Below are 20,034 nucleotides of genomic sequence, written 5' to 3' on the forward strand. Positions count from 1 at the left end.
CAGTATTTGCTAAGAAACTGATTTTTATCATTTCAAGGACCATTAAAAAAAAAACATGTTACAGTCCAGTTTGGGGTCATTCATCTGTTTGATGGAGATTTTGTCATAATTGATATACTAAATAATTTACCGATGATCAAACTGGGTTTTTTTTTGTTTATATAATGTAAATGGTAAATAAGTCAAGGTTAAGAATGTTTGTTTACCTGGTTATCATAAAAGCAAATGGAAAGTTGTAAAAGGAGATTAACAGTGACCGAGCGCAGAAATACTCCTGAAAGCCCTTTCATGAAGATGGCGGGGGGGGGGGGTGTGGATCGAGGAAGTACAGCACAGTAGAGCACTTAAGGGTTCCACAGTGTGATGGATTTTGCCATAATGTGGGGAAGACAACAGGTGTTTATTATATTTACCTACTGGTCTGCACAAAGCCCCGGCTTGAATCCCTTTGAAAATCTGGGAAATTAAGTGAAATCTGGAGAGAGATTTGCCAGAGAAGGAACAGCTGGGATTGCTCAGAAGACGTGTGTGAAATTGCGACCGTGGTAGTTTTTGTGAAATTCTTTTGTTTGTGTGTGGAAAGTAAAATAGAAACTAAGACTTTGATGTTTGGAAAAGCTCTAAAAATTCATCTGTTTGACAGCACTTGTGAAATTGTTTAAAACAATAAGTCTTTACACTTTCGTCATGAATTGAATTTTAGCGGCGAGATTTTCCTCAAAAAATAAATAAATTTAGACTATTAATAAGACCGTGTGCCCTTTCTGAAGATTTTTGGTGGTCCGGGCTGATGGGTGGGTTAACGATGGGAAATATCAGCTTCTTTCGTTCGTGGAAACTAACATGTTGAGATTAAGTACACAAAAATCAATTATATGCATAGTTTTTTGGCAAAATGTCTTATTGAGTAGTTTACTAAGCGTATCTTGTTAATCTTCATACAAAACATGTACACACTTTGGAGAGAATGCTTTTAATACATTCATTTTTCCTACAGACAAATACTTTAGATTAGAAAAACTGATTTTAAATGAGGACTACCTACTTTGTTACTACATTAAAAAACATTTTCAAATAAAAGAGATATATTCACAAAAAAGTAACACCTTAAAATAACCATCACTTGTGACCTGATATTGTGTAATGTTTAATTAACTTACCATCAAACAACGTAATGGCTGTTATTTACAAGATTCTTTTATTTATCACACAAATTAATCATAAAATACTGCCGTTTAATCAAACCCGCTGGTGCGTGTTTGGTGCTTAAACTGAACCAAACTGCCAGCAAAGCAAAAACCGGGATGTTGGAGATGCTGAAAACAAAACCAAATTGCCAGTGAAGCAGGAAAATGTACGACCTCCATATTTACAGTCTACAGCGTTTACTCCATCGACATCTCACTTGCCTACTTACTCTGTAAAACAACTAGTATAAACATTTCAGACTTTACAATTGCCATCCAGATGACTGTTTACATACATGTTAAGTTCACAGCTTAACAGAATCAAATAAAGTTTAATTATCAATTACTCATTCAATTGATGGTTATTATAAAGTGTTACAAAAAAGGCTTAATTACTCCTATACTGACAGTTTTTAAGAAAAAAAAAAAAAAAAAAAGTTGAAATGAAAGCAGCTATTTTACACAGAACAGAGGCACCAAGAGCAATTACAGATGTCACATTATCTGCACTTGGCTTAAAGTACAGCATTTCAGAGGTGGGCTATGGAGCGGCCTCTGTGTTGAATGGTGCGCTTATTTTCGCAAGCTTGGAATAGCAATAAGTCACACCTTTGGTCAATTTGAGTAGTTCAAGTCAGGGCAAAAGCCTACAACCCCACAAAAAGGGTGCAGTCAGAGAGAGGCCAGTCCCATCATCCACCTCGCACGCTTTTCCACCCGTTACATCAGCGGCAGCTCAGATCTGCTTCACTGTGAAAATTAAGAAACTCGAGGGTCTCCCTGGAGATTTCAGAGCCCTAGTGCAGGTTTTGAGGAAATTTACCACTATATAGAACTTCTATAAAAATCACAGATGTTTAAAATTGGAGGTTTTGTGCGCTGGCTGGACAATGGGACTGAGCCACAGAGAGTATCTAGGAGGAGGCTCTCTTCTCCTCATATGGAGACTCATACACCTCCATGGGTGGGCAGGTGCACATGAGGTTCTGGTCGCCATAGATGTCATCGATCCTGGAGATGCTAGGCCAGAATTTGGTCTCAGGTTTTATGAAGGGCTGTGAAGAAGGGAGAAAAGAGGGGTCAAAAAATTCAAACAATACATTTATACAAAGCTCATTTCAAGTAGCCGGCTTTGCATTAAATGTAAAATGTGAACAGTCAACAAACCCCATTACCAATGTTGACTAAATCAGGGCATCTATAACTTAATTAAAACCAAAACTCTATTGCTAAGTAATCTGAAAAAGTTGTTGGCTACAGGACATGAGACAAATTACACTTCTTATTTTTCACCACTAGAGGGCGATAAATACAAGTTCTTTAAACAGTACAGCTGCTTTCACCGAGTTTGACTTTCCCAAAAGTAACAGGGATTTCATATTATGCATTTTTTCCTGCAACAAAGGAAACATAATTGAAGTTGTTTTGTTTTTGTTTTTCAATTTAATAAAGGAGAAAAATTTACAATATGCATTGCATATTAAGTCAGTTGTAGTCGTTTTGGAGTGTGGGGCATTGAATAAGTCTAATGGGATAAAGGTACTCACCAAGGGGAAGGCAGCACACTCCCTGGAGTAGGGTCTGTCCCAGCTGGATGTTGAGATGCACGCCAAAGAGTGAGGGGCCATCTGCACGCAGGCACAAAGACATACACTTGCATGACGACTTCAGATATCACAGCTTTATATTAACCACTGTATGGTATGTTTTCAGCACAGAAACCTTAAGTGGGTTGATGCGCGAGTCCATCCTTCCCTCCTCGATTTCTGCGATCTCCTGTCTGATGGCTAGCAGGGCGTCGCAGAAACGGTCCATCTCAGCCTTGTCTTCCGATTCTGTAGGCTCAATCATAAGAGTACCTGCCACTGGCCAAGACATAGTGGGTGCATGGAAACCTAGACACAAATAGTAGAGAAGAAAATATATAATACTACTACAATAATAAACAATAGGTATCAATATGCATCTGATAAAAATTATGAAAGGGACATACATACATACATACATACATATTCTACAAATACTCAAATCAAAGGTATTTTTTGGCCACCAATGAAACACTGTGGCCGACAGAGTGATGTGGTACCATAATCCTGCAGCCTCTTGGCCACGTCAACAGCCTCAATATTAGCCGTCTTCTTGAATGGCCTCACGTCCAGAATGAACTCATGGGCTACAAAACCTGTGCACAAAAAGAAGGAGGGGGAAAAAAAAAAAAGATAGTTAGTTATGCGGTTTTATTTATTTTAAAATGAGAGTACATCACTACACGTCCACAGAGACGGCACCATACCTTTCCTGCCTCTGTAAAGGATTTTATAGTGACCTTCCAGCCTCTTGGCCATGTAGTTGGCATTAAGGATGGCCACTTCTGTAGCGTGCCGCAGTCCCCTGGATCCCATCATCTAAACACCAAAACAGAATTAAAGCATCTGGGCTTCAAAAAGCCCAATGTTCAAAAGAACATTTTAATACAGCTTTAATATAACGTTTTTCTTTATTAGCAGTATTAGCACTCTGTCCAACAACTGCCCCTCTTTTTGCTTTTCTTTTTATATAATGTGCATATTTCCTCCACCTGCTGGTAAACAGGGTGGAGTTTGGGTGGCGGGCTGCTGCCTCAAAATGTATCAGCTATGTAGAGTAGCTGTTAAAGTTAATGACTTCTTTCCCTGGATGTTTATCACAAATTAACACTTTTGTTCATGTTGTCTTAAGTTGAAGTGAGAGCCAGGTGACCAACTACTCATGTGACAAAAACAGAGCCCAGGAAGTTTTCAGTGACTTGTGACTGTAGACTTAAAAATCACACACGGTTAAGTAACAGTTTCAAACATGCTAACAGATTAGTGGAAACGAGTTTACCAATGTGTTTCAATGTGGTCTCAACTCAGTTTATCTGTGCTGACCTTAATGTAAGCCCAGGAGATTGGCAGGATGGCACTGGAGCCCCAGGGAGCTGCGCTGATGGTGCCCAGTGAGCTGCTGATGTTCACTGACTGCATGGAAACCACCGGGTGGCTCGGTAAGAAGGGGGCAAGGTGCGCCTTCCTGATAAGAAATAGATGAATATACTGTCGGGTCAGAGAATCATCACAAAATAAGAACCAAAAAAAAAAAAAAAAAGAAAGAAAAAATTTCTCTTTTTATAAACAAATTCACATCAAACTAGTCACCATTTCTCCCTTTATATCCACTGACTTACACTCCAATTGGCCCCATGCCGGGCCCTCCTCCACCGTGAGGGATGCAGAAGGTTTTGTGCAGGTTTAGGTGAGAAACATCCGACCCGTAATCTCCGGGACGACACAAGCCCACCTTCAAGGCAGAGCAAGAACAAATTTTTTTATTTAAATTAAATATTCTACAGAAAAACCTTGCAAAAACAAGAAAAAAAAAAAAAAAAAAAAAAACCTGATATAAGCTCAGTCTTTACCCTTTTACAAAAAACAGATACAGTGGGATGCTAAAGTTTGGGCAACCTTGTTAATAGTCATCATTTTCCCGTTGTTACAATAAAAAAAAAAAAAAAAAAAAAAAAAATGTCAGTTAAATATATCATACAGGAGACACACACAGTGATATTTCAGAAGTGAAATGAAGTTTATTGGATTTACAGAAAGTGTGCAATAATTGTTTAAACAAAATCAGGCAGGTGCATAAATTTGGGCACTGTTGTCATTTTATTGATTCCAAAACCTTTAGAACTAATTACTGGAACTCAAATTGGCTTGGTAAACTCAGTGACCCCTGACCTACATACACAGGTGAATCCAATAATGAGAAAGAGTATTTAAGGGGGTCAATTGTAAGTTTTCCTCCTCTTTTAATTTTCTCTGAAGAGTAGCAACATGGGGGTCTCAAAAACAACTCTCAAATGACCTGGAGACAAAGATTGTTCACCATCATGGTTCAGGGGAAGGATACAGAAAGCTGTCTCAGAGATTTAAGCTGTCTGTTTCCATAGTTAGGAACATATTGAGAAAATGGAAGACCACAGGCTCAGTTCAAGTTAAGGCTCGAAGTGGCAGACCAAGAAAAATCTCGGATACACAGAAGCGACGAATGGTGAGAACAGTTAGAGTCAACCCACAGACCAGCACCAAAGACCTACAACATCATCTTGCAGCCGATGGAGTCACTGTGCATCGTTCAACCATTCAGCACACTTTACACAAGGAGATGCTGTATACGAGAGTGATTCAGAGGAAGCCTTTTCTCCCCCCACAGCACAAACAGAGCCGCTTGAGGTTTGCTAAAGCACATTTGGACAAGCCAGCTTCATTGCGGAATAAGGTGCTGTGGACTGATGAAACTAAAATTTAGTTATTTGGGCATAACAAGGGGCGTTATGCATGGAGGAAAAAGAACACAGCATTCCAAGAAAAACACCTGCTACCTACAGTAAAATATGGTGGTGGTTCCATCATGCTGTGGGGCTGTGTGGCCAGTGCAGGGACTGGGAATCTTGTCAAAGTTGAGGGACACATGGATTCCACTCAGTATCAGCAGATTCTGGAGACCAAAGTCCAAGAATCAGTGACAAAGCTGAAGCTGCGCCGGGGCTGGATCTTTCAACAAGACAACGACCAGAAACACTGCTCAAAATCCCCCAAGGCATTCATGCAGAGGAACAAGTACAGCGTTCTGGAACGGTCATCTCAGTCCCCAGACCTGAATATTATTGAAAATCTGTGGTGTGAGTTAAAGACAGCTGTCCATGCTCGGAAGCCATCAAACCTGAATGAACTAGAGATGTTATGTAAAGAGCAATGGTCCAAAATACCTTCAACCACAATCCAGACTCTCATTGGAACCTACAGGAAGCGTTTAGAGGCTGTAATTTCTGCAAAAGGCGGATCTACTAAATATTTATTTCATTTCTTTTTTTATGGTGCCCAAATTTATGCACCTGCCTGATTTTGTTTAAACAATTATTGCACACTTTCTGTAAATCCAATAAACTTCATTTCACTTCTCAAATATCACTGTGTTTCTCCTATATGATATATCTAACTAACATTTTTTATCGTAACAACCAACGATTTATACAGGATAATAAGGACTATTAACAAGGTTGCCCAAACTTTTGCATCCCACTGTACTTATTGCATTACCTGGGCATTCATGTTGGCGCCATCCAGGTACACTTGGCCACCGTTTTTGTGAATAAGGTCACAAACGTCTCCGACATGCTCTTCAAACACACCAAAGGTGGAGGGGTAGGTGATCATCATGGCTGCCAGGTTTGCCTTGTGTTTGTCCACCTGGAAAGATAAACATGTAAAAAAATAATAATAAAGCTGTGTCACATCATTTACATGAAGTCAAAGTTCCAGTCCTTCATGAACACACTTGGATTAATGAACACATTTGGATTAGAGTGAGGATCGACTTAAGACCAGAGGCATCAAAAGAGCTTGTTTCACAGCGTGAAGGATTGCATGAGTTTACAATAAATGAGGATTATTTTGAGCTGTGAGTCATGCAGAGCAAAAATACTCCAAAAAAATAGATTCCCTTCAAATCCACCTATGAAACTGGACATGTCCGTCTTGGATAAACCTGTTAATATTTGCAGACAACACAAATCTTGTACAACAGCATCCGTTTTCTCACCAGGGCCTTCAGGTGAGACAGATCGATGTTGCCATCCTTATCCACCTCCACCACTTGAACCTTCATTCCTGCCATCTGAGCGCTTGCTGGGTTGGTCCCGTGTGCAGACTTGGGGATTAGACAAACCTGAGGCAATGGGAAAAATAGTCAGCAAAGCAGAACAAGCAAAATGCAGCTTGAGTCATTGTCCTAACCATAATCCAAAGTCACGCCAAAACTGCTGTGACTGCAGGTTATGCAACAAGAGAAACAGAGCCAATTAAAGCCATAGATATTTCAGATCCAAAGTGAAGCTCAATTAAATAAAAACAAAAATAGATATAATTAAATTAGTGAGACTGGTGGCTTAAGCTACTTTTACAATTTCATTTATACAAAAACTTAACTTTTAAGGTCTCAGTGGGAGGAAACTGCAGCTCTCTTTGATCTCTGCTACTAATGAGTAACCTGCCTGCAGGTCATTAACTGATTTTTATCCCTTATTAGGGTGACACGTCTGGCATTTTGCAACCCAGTTTCACAGGCAAACCAGGGCACATGGATCCGGTGTTAGCCAAAAAAGACATGACTGACCTGAAAAACAGTGCTTTGCTGTCACTCCAGGAACTCTCATTTGACAAAGTCTTAAAACCTCCAAATATGGAGTCTTAAAAAACAGCTAGCCTATGGGATCACAGCATTTTCAGCTCCTTGTTTGCACAAACAGATGCCAGTTTGGACCTTGACTAGTTCCAGGAATCAGGCTACTAAGATTTACTTATTAGGAAGCAATAAAAAAAATAAAATGACAGAAGAGAAAATACTTCAGTACGCTAGTCTTTAATTTTGGGTAGCATCTCATCATCCTTCAACAATCAATAAGAATGTCAGGATACTTTAGGAGCTACTGTTGAGAACGCTTTAACATCACAGATGTTTCAATTTACAACAATAACCCTGTCACTGATGGGGGGGGGGGGGGGGGGGGTTACCCTGTAGGGCATATGTGCTAATACTCTGTTAGCCTGTCAGTATCAGGAAGGATAATACTGATAGTAAATAGTCTTTACAAGTCAGCAAAGTCTTCTCAATGTCACCTGATTAGATACACCAACAGCTAAACATTGATAACTTAGTTGCCATATGAAGTTCTGCTCAGAAACCTTTGGCACTCATGTGAATGTTGCTTTGATGCATACCATCTGCTTATATATTGTTGCAGACCAAGCGCACCTCAAACAGCAATAGCTCTCCCAATGACAGGAGCATAGTTACTAGGACACTGCAAAAACTGCTCAGGAAAAAGGAAAACGTCAGAAGCAGCTGCTCTCAAAAATTCAAGCTCTGCATGCACAGACCAAGCCTGATCCATGGACATGTCACCCTGGACCCCACAGGACCCAAAGAATCTGCCATCCTAGTGCCAGTTGCAAAAGGATTCCTCTGAACTGATAGAAAAACACTTGCCAAGCATTGTGCACTCCGCCCGCCTTTACGTCACCCAAAAAAAGAAGAACTGCACAATGCCAGGGCAGCAACTTTAATGTTGTGGCTAAACAGTGTATATTTGTAAGCACTTTAATTGAAAATGAAACTTAGAAACTCAAAGTTTCTATACCTCCAGGTATTTTTTTTTTTTTAAAGTTCAGTGGATCATCATTTTAACTCTAGAGTTTTCAGAAGATGAGGCTCTTCCTCAGAGTCAAGTTTAAATTAAAAAAGGATTCCATTTTCTTGCAGAGACTAGAGACTCTAGCTTAAAATAATTTTGGGTTGGATAAAATAACATAATTAACCATGACTGCAATCCTGTTAGACTTTTGCTCTTTCCAGGACACTTACACTTCTTGAACTCTCCCCCTTTGAGTTCAGGTAGGCTTTTATGGCAGCCAGGCCTGCATATTCTCCCTGAGCACCACTGAAAAATAAGGCAGACACCATAGTCATGCATAGAACACACACAGCCTCAAAGTCCAAAGACCAGTCTGCAGACATTACCAAAAGAGGAGGGAAAGATGGGATGAAGCTAGGTGCATTCTTGGCCAATGTAGCATGCGCCACCATGAACACACTGATAAGCAGTGACAGAGAGCAGAGGTGGGTGTGTCGCTTATCAGCTGTAATATCCTGCAAGTTAATCCTGCAAGTGTGAAACCAGCTATGCACCGCTTTAATAATGTTGCTGAGATTCCCCTTTAAAAGTCGATTGCGAAATTTCTTCCCTTTTAGATTTTCCACAAACTTTTGTGTTGCAAAGGCACCATCCCCATCCTACGTTCAGCACCACTCTCCAATTCAGTGAGCTCTCTGAAATAACGGTTCTTTCACAAATGTTTGTAAAGGAAAACTGTATTGCTAAGTGCTTGCTTTGAGCATTTCCTTCCTTCTGCAGAGGTTCTATGATCCAGAAGGAGGGTTCGGGATAATTTGATTGCACTGCACGGAACCATCAAAGTAATCATCTTAAAGAGGAACATGCTCCCGTCTTTACCAAATATCATGCCCACCCAACTGATACGGTCTGTGCACCAACAAGTACATAATTTTGTGCCCTCACCTGTTTGGCTGGAACGAGATCTTGTCATAGCCTGTCACCTCACAGAGGTCTTTCTCCAGCTGTCTGAAGAGTTTCTGGTAGCCCTCTGCCTGATCCAGGGGCACGAAAGGATGGATGTTGGCAAACTCCCTCCATGTGATGGGCTGTCAGAGGATACAGCAGTGAGACATAATTACTCAAAAGCATTTCATGTTACACCTGAAGAAAACTGAAAAACTAGTTCCTGTTTTTACTCACCATGAGCTCTGATGAGCTGTTTAGCTTCATGGTACAGGAGCCCTGAAAATAAAAACTTTTTTTTTTCCCACTACTTTATCACACTAGTATAAAGCATGCTATAAATTTCAACTATCTGTGAACCTGAACCTCTGCCTTGACTTATGGTAGCCTCACCAGGGGTATCATGCTGTGGACTAAGGAGAGGTCCTTATTCTCCAGACGCTTCATATATCTCACAATGTTGGTCTCAGAATGGTAACTGAAGGAAAAAACAAGAAGCAGAGACACGAACACTTAGAGGGCTCGCATGGCAATAATGCTATGTTTTGGATCTTGGACATGCAGCAGCCAACCAAGACTGCTCCAGAAACACCGCAAATACCCTAAAGCACCGACTCTCCAAATTTCCACATCCCAAACACATCAATCATACGAGCGACACGTTCATACCACAACCTCTTTAAAAGGGATAAATTACAAAAGTAAGGTTAAAAATTCTCATGCATTACAGCTTTCATTGATGAGGCAGTAACAGTTCAACATGGGTATCGTCTTTGGAGTTGTTACACCCTTAGAATATGGTCAATCCAAAGTGGCCCCACCCCACTGCTAACAATACTCTAGCTCAATATTGGGGAGATGGTCCAAATGTTGTGGCTGATCTGTGCACACACTACCTAAGGTTAACTAAAAGTTTTACCCTCTTTATGTCAAGGATCATGTCAAAGAATAAATGTAGGGCTCAGACACAGGAAGCCTGGATACAAGACTGCATTTATGGAACTACTGGTGTTGTAAGATATGACTGCAACACCATTAAAGTTCTTATTGTGCAGTTAATCAAAGGTTATTAAAGCTAAAATGCCACACACACACACACACACACACACACACTTCTTGGGAACAGTACAGTCCTTAAACTGGGAACAGACCTGTTGAAGACCTGGTGTGTAAGGTATTTGCTTGTCCTCTTGAAAGGACTTCCCATGATCCCCTTCACCCGCTCGCCCATCTTTTCAGCTATCAGCTCCTGAAAGGTTCAAATTAAAGCCAAGTCATTCTCTCACCAATCTCCATAACCATAAAACAATAACTGCTCAAATTAAAAACCAGTAACATATTAAGTAATGAATAACTTAGACAGCACAAACAAACAATGGAAGTAACCATCAACATACAGCAGAAGATTCACAGCCAAAGACCCAGAGCAAGTCATCCAAATCCCTCTCAGTCACCGTTTCATCGAGAGAGACGCCCAACTGTTCAAAGAGAAGACAAGAGGATTTTTTTTTTTTTTTTTTTTTTTTTAAAAGTGTTCCAGCGACTCAAGTCTTTCACCCTAAACAGTAAAAAAAGGGGGGGGGGGGGGGGGGGGTGAAAACTTGAGACTAGCACTTGTTCTGACAGCTTATCTATAACAAACAGTGGGTTTGTTTGCAATCCCAGCTCGGTGAAATTGAAAATTTGTACTGCAGAAAAGTTAATTAGGGAACATTGACACTGATCTCAGGAATGCCAAGTGATTTATGTATCAATCCATTCATTATACATTACATGCATCATTTGTAGATTTGTCAATATGTTTAAACCAATGAACCTGCTGTTATGCACTCCTATATTTTGGCTCTTCCTGTATGAGTGAGGAAGTGTGTTAGACTAGCTAAAAAGTCACATCCACTCTTACAAAGTTTAAATTGGATTCACTGGTTCTTGATCCTCTCAAGAATTCTCTTTTGCACCCATCATTTTTCCCCACATGTCCAATTACAGGATTTTTCATCTTATCCAGTTTTAGATCTAATTAATGTGCTAAACTTCCCTTCATCCCTATAAGCCATATTCAGAGTTTTCTAGGAGCTACAACAATCAGTTGCTTCTGGGCAAAGATCCCCTATCCCCTCCCATTTCAGCCTGAAAACTACTGCAGGAAGAAGAAAAAAAAAAAGTTTCTGCATATACATGAGGCAGCATTAATTTCCACTCCTTTTTTTGCAGTGCACCAATTACAAAGCATTATCCAAAAACTGCAAGTCGCTGCACTTCTGCAGGCTTAGACCACCTTAATCAGTCCAGCGCTTTCCCCAAAACATTTTTTGATCCTCACCACTCCATCGGCGTAGACTCGCAGGTTTATCTTCCTCTGCTCAGCTCTCTCCAGGATATCTTTGGCAGCCACGCTACAGCTGATCTTTAGTGTGTCAAAGAACATTTCGCTCTGCAGCCGGTGTCCCGCTCTCTTCAGACCTGAAAGAAAATGTACGAATTAACTGTGCACGGCATGTTTACGGGGAGAAGTTTGGATAAAGACAAAGAACAGAAATTTGGTGACATATTTGTCTCTATCCAGTCTTTAACCACTCATTACTGAGAACGTGCACAAAGTAAAATGAGAAATTCGCAGTTCACAAGGAGGAAAGCATTTTTTTTTTTTTAAATAACAATTTCTCAATTTGAGTGAGGACTGAAGTTTTACTGCAATGTTGCATATATATTTATATACCTTCTGCAAGGATCAAAGCAGCACCATGTGTCCTCTTCGCAATGTGTTTTAGTCCCTGGGGGCCATGATACAGTGCATACATAGCAGCCATATTGGCCAGCAGAGCCTAGGAAAACAGTAATTTTTTGTAATTAATTTAGAGTAATGCATTTCACCAAAATGAAGGACGCATATAAACCTGGATCGTACCTGCGCAGTGCAAATGTTGCTGGTTGCCTTATCTCTGCGGATGTGCTGCTCTCTGGTCTGCAGTGCAAGACGATACACTTCTTTACCAGCTGCATCTCTGCAACAACAGCATAGCATTCAACCATCTTACTACTGTCATCAGTTTACTCAGAAAAGAAGATTAGCAATCTTGAACCCTGAAGGTCGCTTCTCACTTGGTGACTCCAACCATTCTGCCAGGCATCATCCGGACCAGGTTTTCTCTAACCGCAAAAAAGGCAGCATGTGGACCGCCGTAGCAAAGAGGAACCCCAAACCGCTGGGAACTGCCCAGTGCGATATCAACACCAAATTCTCCAGGGGGACGTAGCACACACAGTGCCAATAGGTCTGTGGCACAGCAAGCCAGGGCCTGGACAGGAGATAAAAACCAATCTCAGCAGTGGAAATGAACAAAGATGTTCCCATTTGTTATTAAGATCATTCTTAAGCCTAATTATATCCCCTGCTCCCACGGTTCTTTTGGGGAGCTTTTACATTTCTTTTTGTGGTTAAAGCTTTCTTACCCCGCCCTTGTGTGCTTGATCTACAAGCGCAGTGAAGTCTTCCACTCTGCCATCAGTGTCTGGATATTGAAACAGCACACCGCTCACATCTTGTCCACTGAAGTCCATCTCATGAGGCAGCTTTAGAACAGTTTTTACCCCAATATAGCTGCAACACAGCAGTCAAAACTTGAATGATCAAAATACAGACATAGGATGCAATCAAACTTGCACCCGCAATTTAAATTCCCCTTCAAGGTAGTATTTTTGTGCAGTTCTGGACCACTTCAAGTACCCCTGCAGCTACATTTCAATCTCCCCGTTCAGGTCTGAACACTTGGATGAGCAAACTTTGTCTTGTGTGTAAAAGTCACACAACATTGACGTAGACGATCATCGTTAGCAATGGACGCAAGGCTCCATCAATTCAAAAACGGAACAGTGAAACAGCCAGTGTCTAAGACTAAATGCAATGCATCAGGTCAGGAAACACCACCAAGGCCACATCCTGACCTCAACTGGGATGTGTTCCAGGGTGCAACCGCTCACCGGCAGCATGAAATACCAGTGTTGCACATCACCAAGCCTTCTTGCCAGGTTTGGCACCCTGCCACTTTGTCCTCTTCCCCAAAATAAAACTAACTTAACGGGCTGTCATTTTGTCAGCATGAAGACGATCCAGGACACACTGCAAAGGCAAGTAAATGTAGCAGGAGAGCTGACGTGGTCCAGGGTGCACAAAGACAGAACCCCGAGGAGGACATATGATGGCACAACAGAGAATACACCTCAGGGAATTTAAAAAAAAAATAAATAAAGTTGCCTAGGACAACACCTTTGCAATATTTTTTACTTCAATCTTGTAATTTTAATATTAAAGATATTTAGATTCTTTTTTATGATTTACTGTTACTGGAGACCTCATACATTGACTGTCTATGATGCATACTTAGCTCTGGTCTGCACTACAGCAATAGTCTGGGGATGGCAGCGTGGGTCAACGTAGAAGGTTCTTCTTTTGTTTTGTCTGTGAGAAGCAAAAATCAATAACAGACCACTGTAAGGCAGGTTTAATACACACACACTACATCTTGAATCTACAACAGGTGGCACAGACTACGATCCATTCTAGTGGCCTAAATATAATTTCACAAGACTATATTCAAGATTCTTCATTTCGTTGTTCTCGTGACAATGACAATAAAGTTTCTGATTCTGATCAACTGAGCACTTTTGTCTAAACAGGTCAGCATGTAAATACCTGTGACAGAGCTGCATGGCCTCAGCAGCAGCAGTTCCCTCATCAAGCAGAGAGGCGTTAGCCACAGGCATGCCTGTGATGTCACAGATCATGGTCTGGTAGTTGAGAAGAGACTCCAGGCGACCCTGAGCGACCTCAGGCTGGTAAGGGGTGTACTGAGTGACCCTGTGAACAAAACCCAAAACAATGATTCAACAGAGCGAGACTGGACAGAAGAACAATAGCACAAAGTCGATGGCATTTATGGACCCAAGACTGGTCAGGGGAGGCCATTGTATGTCTTCTCTGACCCTAAGAGTTTAGAGAAAATGTGGGTCGGAATAGCTGACTTGGAACTGTGTGAAAGAAAATTTTGTTCAGCAAAACATTGGAGCAATGCAGTTCTCACAAGACCCCAAGTGAAATCAAATCACAAGACTTCTTATTGAGGGCACGTTACTCTGCACCATGACAGTTAAGCTTCAAATCAGTATCCCAAATTTAGGAATAAATATCATTAATTGTCCACAGAAGAAACCAGCTGTTACAGGAAAAATGATTCTATGTTTCTGTACCTTCTTTTAAATGTGCAAGCATGCCCTTTTGTCTATGGTTAGATTAGTTTAGAATTATCTTTTTAGACTTTCTCAGCAAAGACATACTGTTTTGGGACATATTGTTTTAGATTGTTTTATCTCTCACAGCTTTCTCCCAGCTCTCTGCTGACGAGACTAGCGCCACATATGGAGTTGTTTATTTTATCTGTTTTGTATTTTTCTTATCCTGTTCTCACTGTCTTTCCTATAAAAAGTGCCCAGCCTCTGTACACGTTGTGAGTTGTTCTTAGCAGCTCACCCGTGTACACGTTTGATAAAGAAAGTAACTTTGTCTCATTGTGTCTTTATTTCTCCTGGGTTTTTTACAGAGTTTTCCCCCAACACCAGCTCACACCACTTTTGTCACATTTCTTCCGATCCAAGGTAGCCTGACGGCACTCACCAGCCTGCATTCTCCAGGAGGTTGCGCTGGATGGGCGGCGGTACGGAGCAGTTGTAGTAACCCATGCCGATGTAGGACCTCCATACTTTGTTTTTTGATGCAATCTTTTGAAGGGACTCCAGAACTTCATTCTCACCTGCAAAATATTTAAAAGGAAGCTGTTTAAACTTATTCCAAACAACAGTCACTGAGTCATAAGTGAGAAATACAGGATGTTGGTAAGTGTTAAAACAGTTCTACTTAAATTACATCATGTGATACATCTGTCATGTCTGCTGCTAAACAACAACAACACCTGTCTGAAGGTCTGATGAACAACATTGCAACCCTCACGTGAGCCACTGATTGTGTAACAAGATGAAGAAAATCATTATAGTGAGCAGTCAGGTGGTCTAAATAGTTTTTTTTTTTTTAAAGTCAGTGAAATCCAATGCTAATCTGTTTTCTACTGAGAGCCTCAACCATCTTTTTCATATCACTAATAACATAAAATTTTAATACTGAGAGAAATACATCTTATGTTCCCTAAAAACTGGCCCCAAAATCTAGTACATATTGTTACTTCCTCAATTTCATTAAGCTTCATTTCCCAGTCCTGTAAGGGAGCTCTGCCAGGACACAACCAGCCTCTGAGATTCCTCTGGCCTTTCTGGCTGCCTAGCAACTCCAAGGAATGGACAATACCACCCGTTTGAACCAAGAGTCCTGGCTACTCCCGTTTTGGTGAAAGGAGGACACCTCTAGTCGTGGTGGCGTGAGGGACCACAGCCAGTATACAAGTGAATATTTAAAGCTTCTTTAAAAGATGGGGGGGGGAAAGGCAGAAGTATTCGGAAATTCAGGACAAACTATAAATAAAAGTACATTTGGAGATGACGCTCAGGGTGAGTTGATGAGACGTGCGAACCGGAGTTCGTTTCAGTTGGACTGCTTTCCCATGGTCCCAGAGTTCTACAGGGCAGCAAAAAAAGCTGATTCACAACCATCCAGGAGGTCTATTGTTGAAGAGAGAATCCTTTGCTGGCTTTGCAAACTGAAGCCCTTCAAAGCTGAACAAGCAGAAAACCAGCACGGCCTCCAGTTTGTTCCTTCAGCATGGCTTGTTGCATTATGAAAACTGACAGTGTCAGGAGGGGCTGACATACAGGCAGGTCAGCGTCACTCTGGCTAATAGACACGTTAGAGTACCTGAGCATTAGAAACCTCTTATAAAGATCCTTTTATTACTATAAATGTTAAATTTAGAAAAACTGTCATGACTTAGCTCTTTCGACTGTGCATAAAGAGCTCAGTCATCATTCATTGCAAGTGTAAAGGTTTTAGACATGCCTCAAATCAATAGCCTGGCATTAAGTTGGGTGCAATTCAATTTCACCATTTATTGACCCCAATTAAGACTGAGCTAATACACATTGGTCTGTTTTGATTGCATGCCCCCCCCCCTTTTTTTTTCCCCCTCATAATTGATTGAGCATCAATTATTTTTTTGCTTATCCAAGTTCATAAGCATACAGTCATGGTAAAAGCAAAGTACTCTCTCTTTCGGTTTTACATATCAGGACATTACAATGTCTTAAATTAGGACATGTTTTTGCAGCCACATGACCCGGGCACCTTGCAGTCAGATTCGACCTTCAACTCCTCTGTATACCCAAGTATTCTGGAGTCAAATGTGAGGCCATCTGTCCAACAACTAAAGCTTGACTGAAACTGGGTCATACAACAGGACAATGATCCCAAGCACAGCAGAAAATCTACAACAGAATCTCTAAAGGAAAAAAGAAAGGGGTAGGGGGGAATCAAGGTGTTGCAATGGCCTAGTCAAAGTCCAGACCTCAACCTGATTGATATGCTGAATGGAAGTACCTTCAGAGAGCTGTGCATAAATGAAACCTCAACAACCTGAAGCAATGCCGTAAAGAAGAGTGGGCCCAAATTCCTCCACAATGAGGAGAGAGATTGAAACGATTACTAAAAAGTTATCGCTGCTAAAGGTAGTTAAATTACACTTTGTTTGTCACTAACCGCTTCTGCATTTTAGTTTTTGCTAAACATCTAAAGACATTGTGTAATATGTCATGTTCATCAGGGGTTGTATCTGTCTAATTTGATGACCTGAGGTCTGTACTGTGAAGCAGGATTTCATGTCATCCAGGTAACTTCAGCATTGAATCTGGATTTTCTGTATTAAGAAGGTCATTCTTAGCAGGGTGAGCCATATCTGTGAAACCATGGTAACTTATGCTGCTTTTTTATTTATATATGTAATGTTTTTAAATCTCCTATCTCTCCAGCCCTATTTTTGCACATTTGATAGGGACAGGCCTACTTCACAAAACAAACTGAGCAAAAATACAGCTCCACATGAAAATACACGTTAATTCACACAGAAAGCCATCAGCTTAGAGCTGAAAAAGCCGCAGCTTAAAAAGCGTTAAAAAGATTGACTGCTGTATAGGATTAAACACAGCAGTCTGCGTCTGCTGCTGAAATGTAGGCTATCCGTGTTGTATAGGAGCAAGAAAAAAAACCATCCATGCATCATCATGAAACCACCTTATTAGGATCCCCGGCTGTGATGTAACGTAACGTGAACGCTGTAACCAGATTGAACTGGACTTGGGACCGGAGCTCAAGGCTAAACTTTACACTCCAGTTGCCATCCTATGAGCATCGGCTTCCCAACAGGAGATTGGTGCCGCTCGCCGAGTTTCGCAAAAACAACTCCAAATATGTTCAAAGGAAGACTTAACAGGGGAGAGCGCTCCGCGCCACACAATAGAAGGGCAACCTACATTTCAGCCTCTCACTTGGCTTCATTCAGCGCCCGTTGGGTGTGGGAAAAGCTCGACATGTTTTTAAAAAAAATAAATTAAAATTTGAAATAAAGCGGCACAATATGAGGTTAACACTCATTCCCGCTCCACACACACACACACACACACACACACACTTATTTGAATTACATTTACAATTTGAAATTGAGATTGGTGGCGCATCGAGGGAGATTTAGGCAGCAGCTTGCAGCGCTATAATAACAGGAAGAGATTCAGCTACTGTTTCACTAACACATACGTGCACATCAGGCCAAACTTACAGACTGGATCATCCATCTTCAAGCTCCTCTGCAGACGGATAGAAGATGGTACTGTGTTTTCAATCAACTGGTCGACTGACTGTAGGAAAAAGGGGAAGTTTAATGAACAAAGGCGCGTAAACCGCTACCCAGTGACATAAACACGCCACTCAGTGCAGGTGTTTTTGTGCTGAAACTTGTCTTAATGAAAATGAAAGGAGTGGGTTTTTTTGCGCCCATTTCATAGAGGGAGGGAAACAGCGACGTAAATCTTACCTCGAGTCCCAGAACATCCAACATGTCTCTCTTCTCCTTCTCACCTGGACCGATGTGGCGCTCAGCAAAATCATCATGTCTGGGTAAAATCCTTTCTATCTGCCTGGAGGAGACGGTTGCAGAGGTCCTCAGAGCCCGGGCTGATGTTGTTAGGGATGCGCAGCTGTTTCGGATCTTGCACTGAAGTTTCCAAACCACGCGGCTCTTATCGCTCAAATGCCTGCGCGGTGCGCCGGGATTCACCGACTTGGCCAAAAAGACCCCCCAGGACTTGGCGCAGCTCTGCATCTCTAAATCACACTGAGAGACAAGCGTGCAGAAACTGGTGAAGCCTTTCCCTCCCTTAACTCAGTAGACTTTCTACCCACTGAGACCGGCGCAGGAGATACAGCCAACTCCTTCAAACTGCTGAGTTTATACGGCTGCACAGTTGCACAAGAGCGGACCAATCAGAGCGGAGACGCTGCGTGACGCGGTGACGAGCCCCGGCTAACCAGCTGCTCAACTTTTCACGTGCCCATAATCTTCAATTGAGCAAGAATAATAAGGTTGGGTATGGATCCAGAATTATTTCATCAGTCGACCCGCCAAGAATACAGACAAACTAGGAACAGGACGTGCTGCGAGTGCAAGTGGTTACACCTGAACTTTAAACACACGTTATTTGTGTTTTCCAGTTTCACAAACAAAGCCACAACCTGTGAGATGAAAACATGCCAATAAATCGTTGTTTAAAGAAAGATAAAAATAATCTGTAATAAAACAACTTAATCCACAACAGCTCAATAAATAGAATAAACACACAAGTAACTAAAAGAAATTACACAGAATAAAGATATTTCAGGTAAAGAAACACTAAAGGAGCTCAATAAGCTAATTGAGTGAAAAATCTTTATAAAAGGAAATGAAAAGCTATGGGAAAAGTGAATACACTGTAATAAAGTGGGTCTATAAGATAGACAGTTTAAAAAATCAGTAAAGTCAAATAAAATTATTAGAAACTGGCTTATTAAATTAGTTAAAACACACTCACAGCAAATGTCAGATGATATTAAAGTGTCTCCGCAGCTGTTTCAGATCTTGAACGTAAGTTTCCAAACCACACAGGTCTTATCTCAGTGGTGAACGCTGTCGCTCTATTCTGTGTAGATGACTCTGGGAAATATAATCTGTACACCCTTTGGTGACTGTGCAGGGATGAAATAAACTACATAAGAGAGCAGATTATTCTCTGCTGTGCTGTAAAGAGTTCTTGCATGTGGTTATTATAGATTGCTGCCTGTCCAGTCAGTGATGCAGAGAGTCGATAGCTGTTCTTCTCACCACAGCTTCAGTTGAGCTCTGATCGGTTTACTTATTTCTCTCACACAGACTACTTCCTGGTGAGTCATTCAGACTTGTTTTACCTGTTACTGCCATCTCTGCTTTGCAAATTTCATATTTTAAAATAGGGGTGGAAAATATGTTAATCGTTCAAAAATATAATTCACAAGGCATTGTGGTGCCTCACAGCAAGAAGGCAGGGTTCAAGTCCACTGGCCTTCTGGGGCCCTTCTTGCGCACTTGGGCATGTTTTCAACTGGTATTAGGGCTTCTTCCCACAGTCCAAACACATGCAATGGTGGACACCCCAGCAAATTAACCCCAACATCAGTCTATGCAGTGCTTT

At 41.2% G+C, this 20,034-nt stretch overlaps 1 protein-coding gene across 1 annotated transcript; it reads right to left on the minus strand.

Moving 5' to 3' along the window:
- Positions 1–967: 967 nt before the first annotated feature.
- gldc (glycine dehydrogenase (decarboxylating)) lies at positions 968–18,968 on the minus strand. The gene is made up of 25 exons (XM_085476074.1): positions 18,366–18,968; positions 18,111–18,189; positions 15,014–15,149; positions 14,036–14,200; positions 13,724–13,801; positions 12,796–12,943; positions 12,445–12,641; positions 12,251–12,347; positions 12,062–12,167; positions 11,666–11,805; positions 10,740–10,820; positions 10,494–10,591; positions 9,736–9,820; positions 9,580–9,621; positions 9,343–9,485; positions 8,628–8,703; positions 6,807–6,932; positions 6,305–6,454; positions 4,393–4,505; positions 4,097–4,238; positions 3,481–3,592; positions 3,274–3,369; positions 2,910–3,082; positions 2,735–2,815; positions 968–2,242 (listed from the first exon to the last, which is right to left on the minus strand). Exons 1-25 carry the CDS (start codon positions 18,651–18,653, stop codon positions 2,102–2,104), a joined length of 3,093 nt encoding a protein of 1,030 aa, XP_085332200.1. The 5' UTR covers positions 18,654–18,968; the 3' UTR covers positions 968–2,101.
- Between the last annotated feature and the right edge of the window lie 1,066 nt (positions 18,969–20,034).

This window comes from Copadichromis virginalis, linkage group LG12, assembly GCF_057382275.1.
Source record: "Copadichromis virginalis isolate Kocher_CV1m ecotype Utaka linkage group LG12, C_Virginalis_male_GT1.1, whole genome shotgun sequence".
NCBI classification, from domain to species: domain Eukaryota; kingdom Metazoa; phylum Chordata; class Actinopteri; order Cichliformes; family Cichlidae; genus Copadichromis; species Copadichromis virginalis.

Bases quoted from the DNA above. Each gene is read 5' to 3' on its own strand.
- gldc (XM_085476074.1), bottom strand. From the start codon at position 18,653: ATGCAGAGCTGCGCCAAGTCCTGGGGGGTCTTTTTGGCCAAGTCGGTG. The intron at 9,821-10,493 runs GTCTGTTCCCAG...TTTTTCCTTCAG, and splicing joins ACACACCAGGTCTTCAACAG to TTACCATTCTGAGACCAACA. The intron at 9,486-9,579 runs GTGAGTAAAAAC...ATCCTCTGACAG, and splicing joins ACAGCTCATCAGAGCTCATG to CCCATCACATGGAGGGAGTT.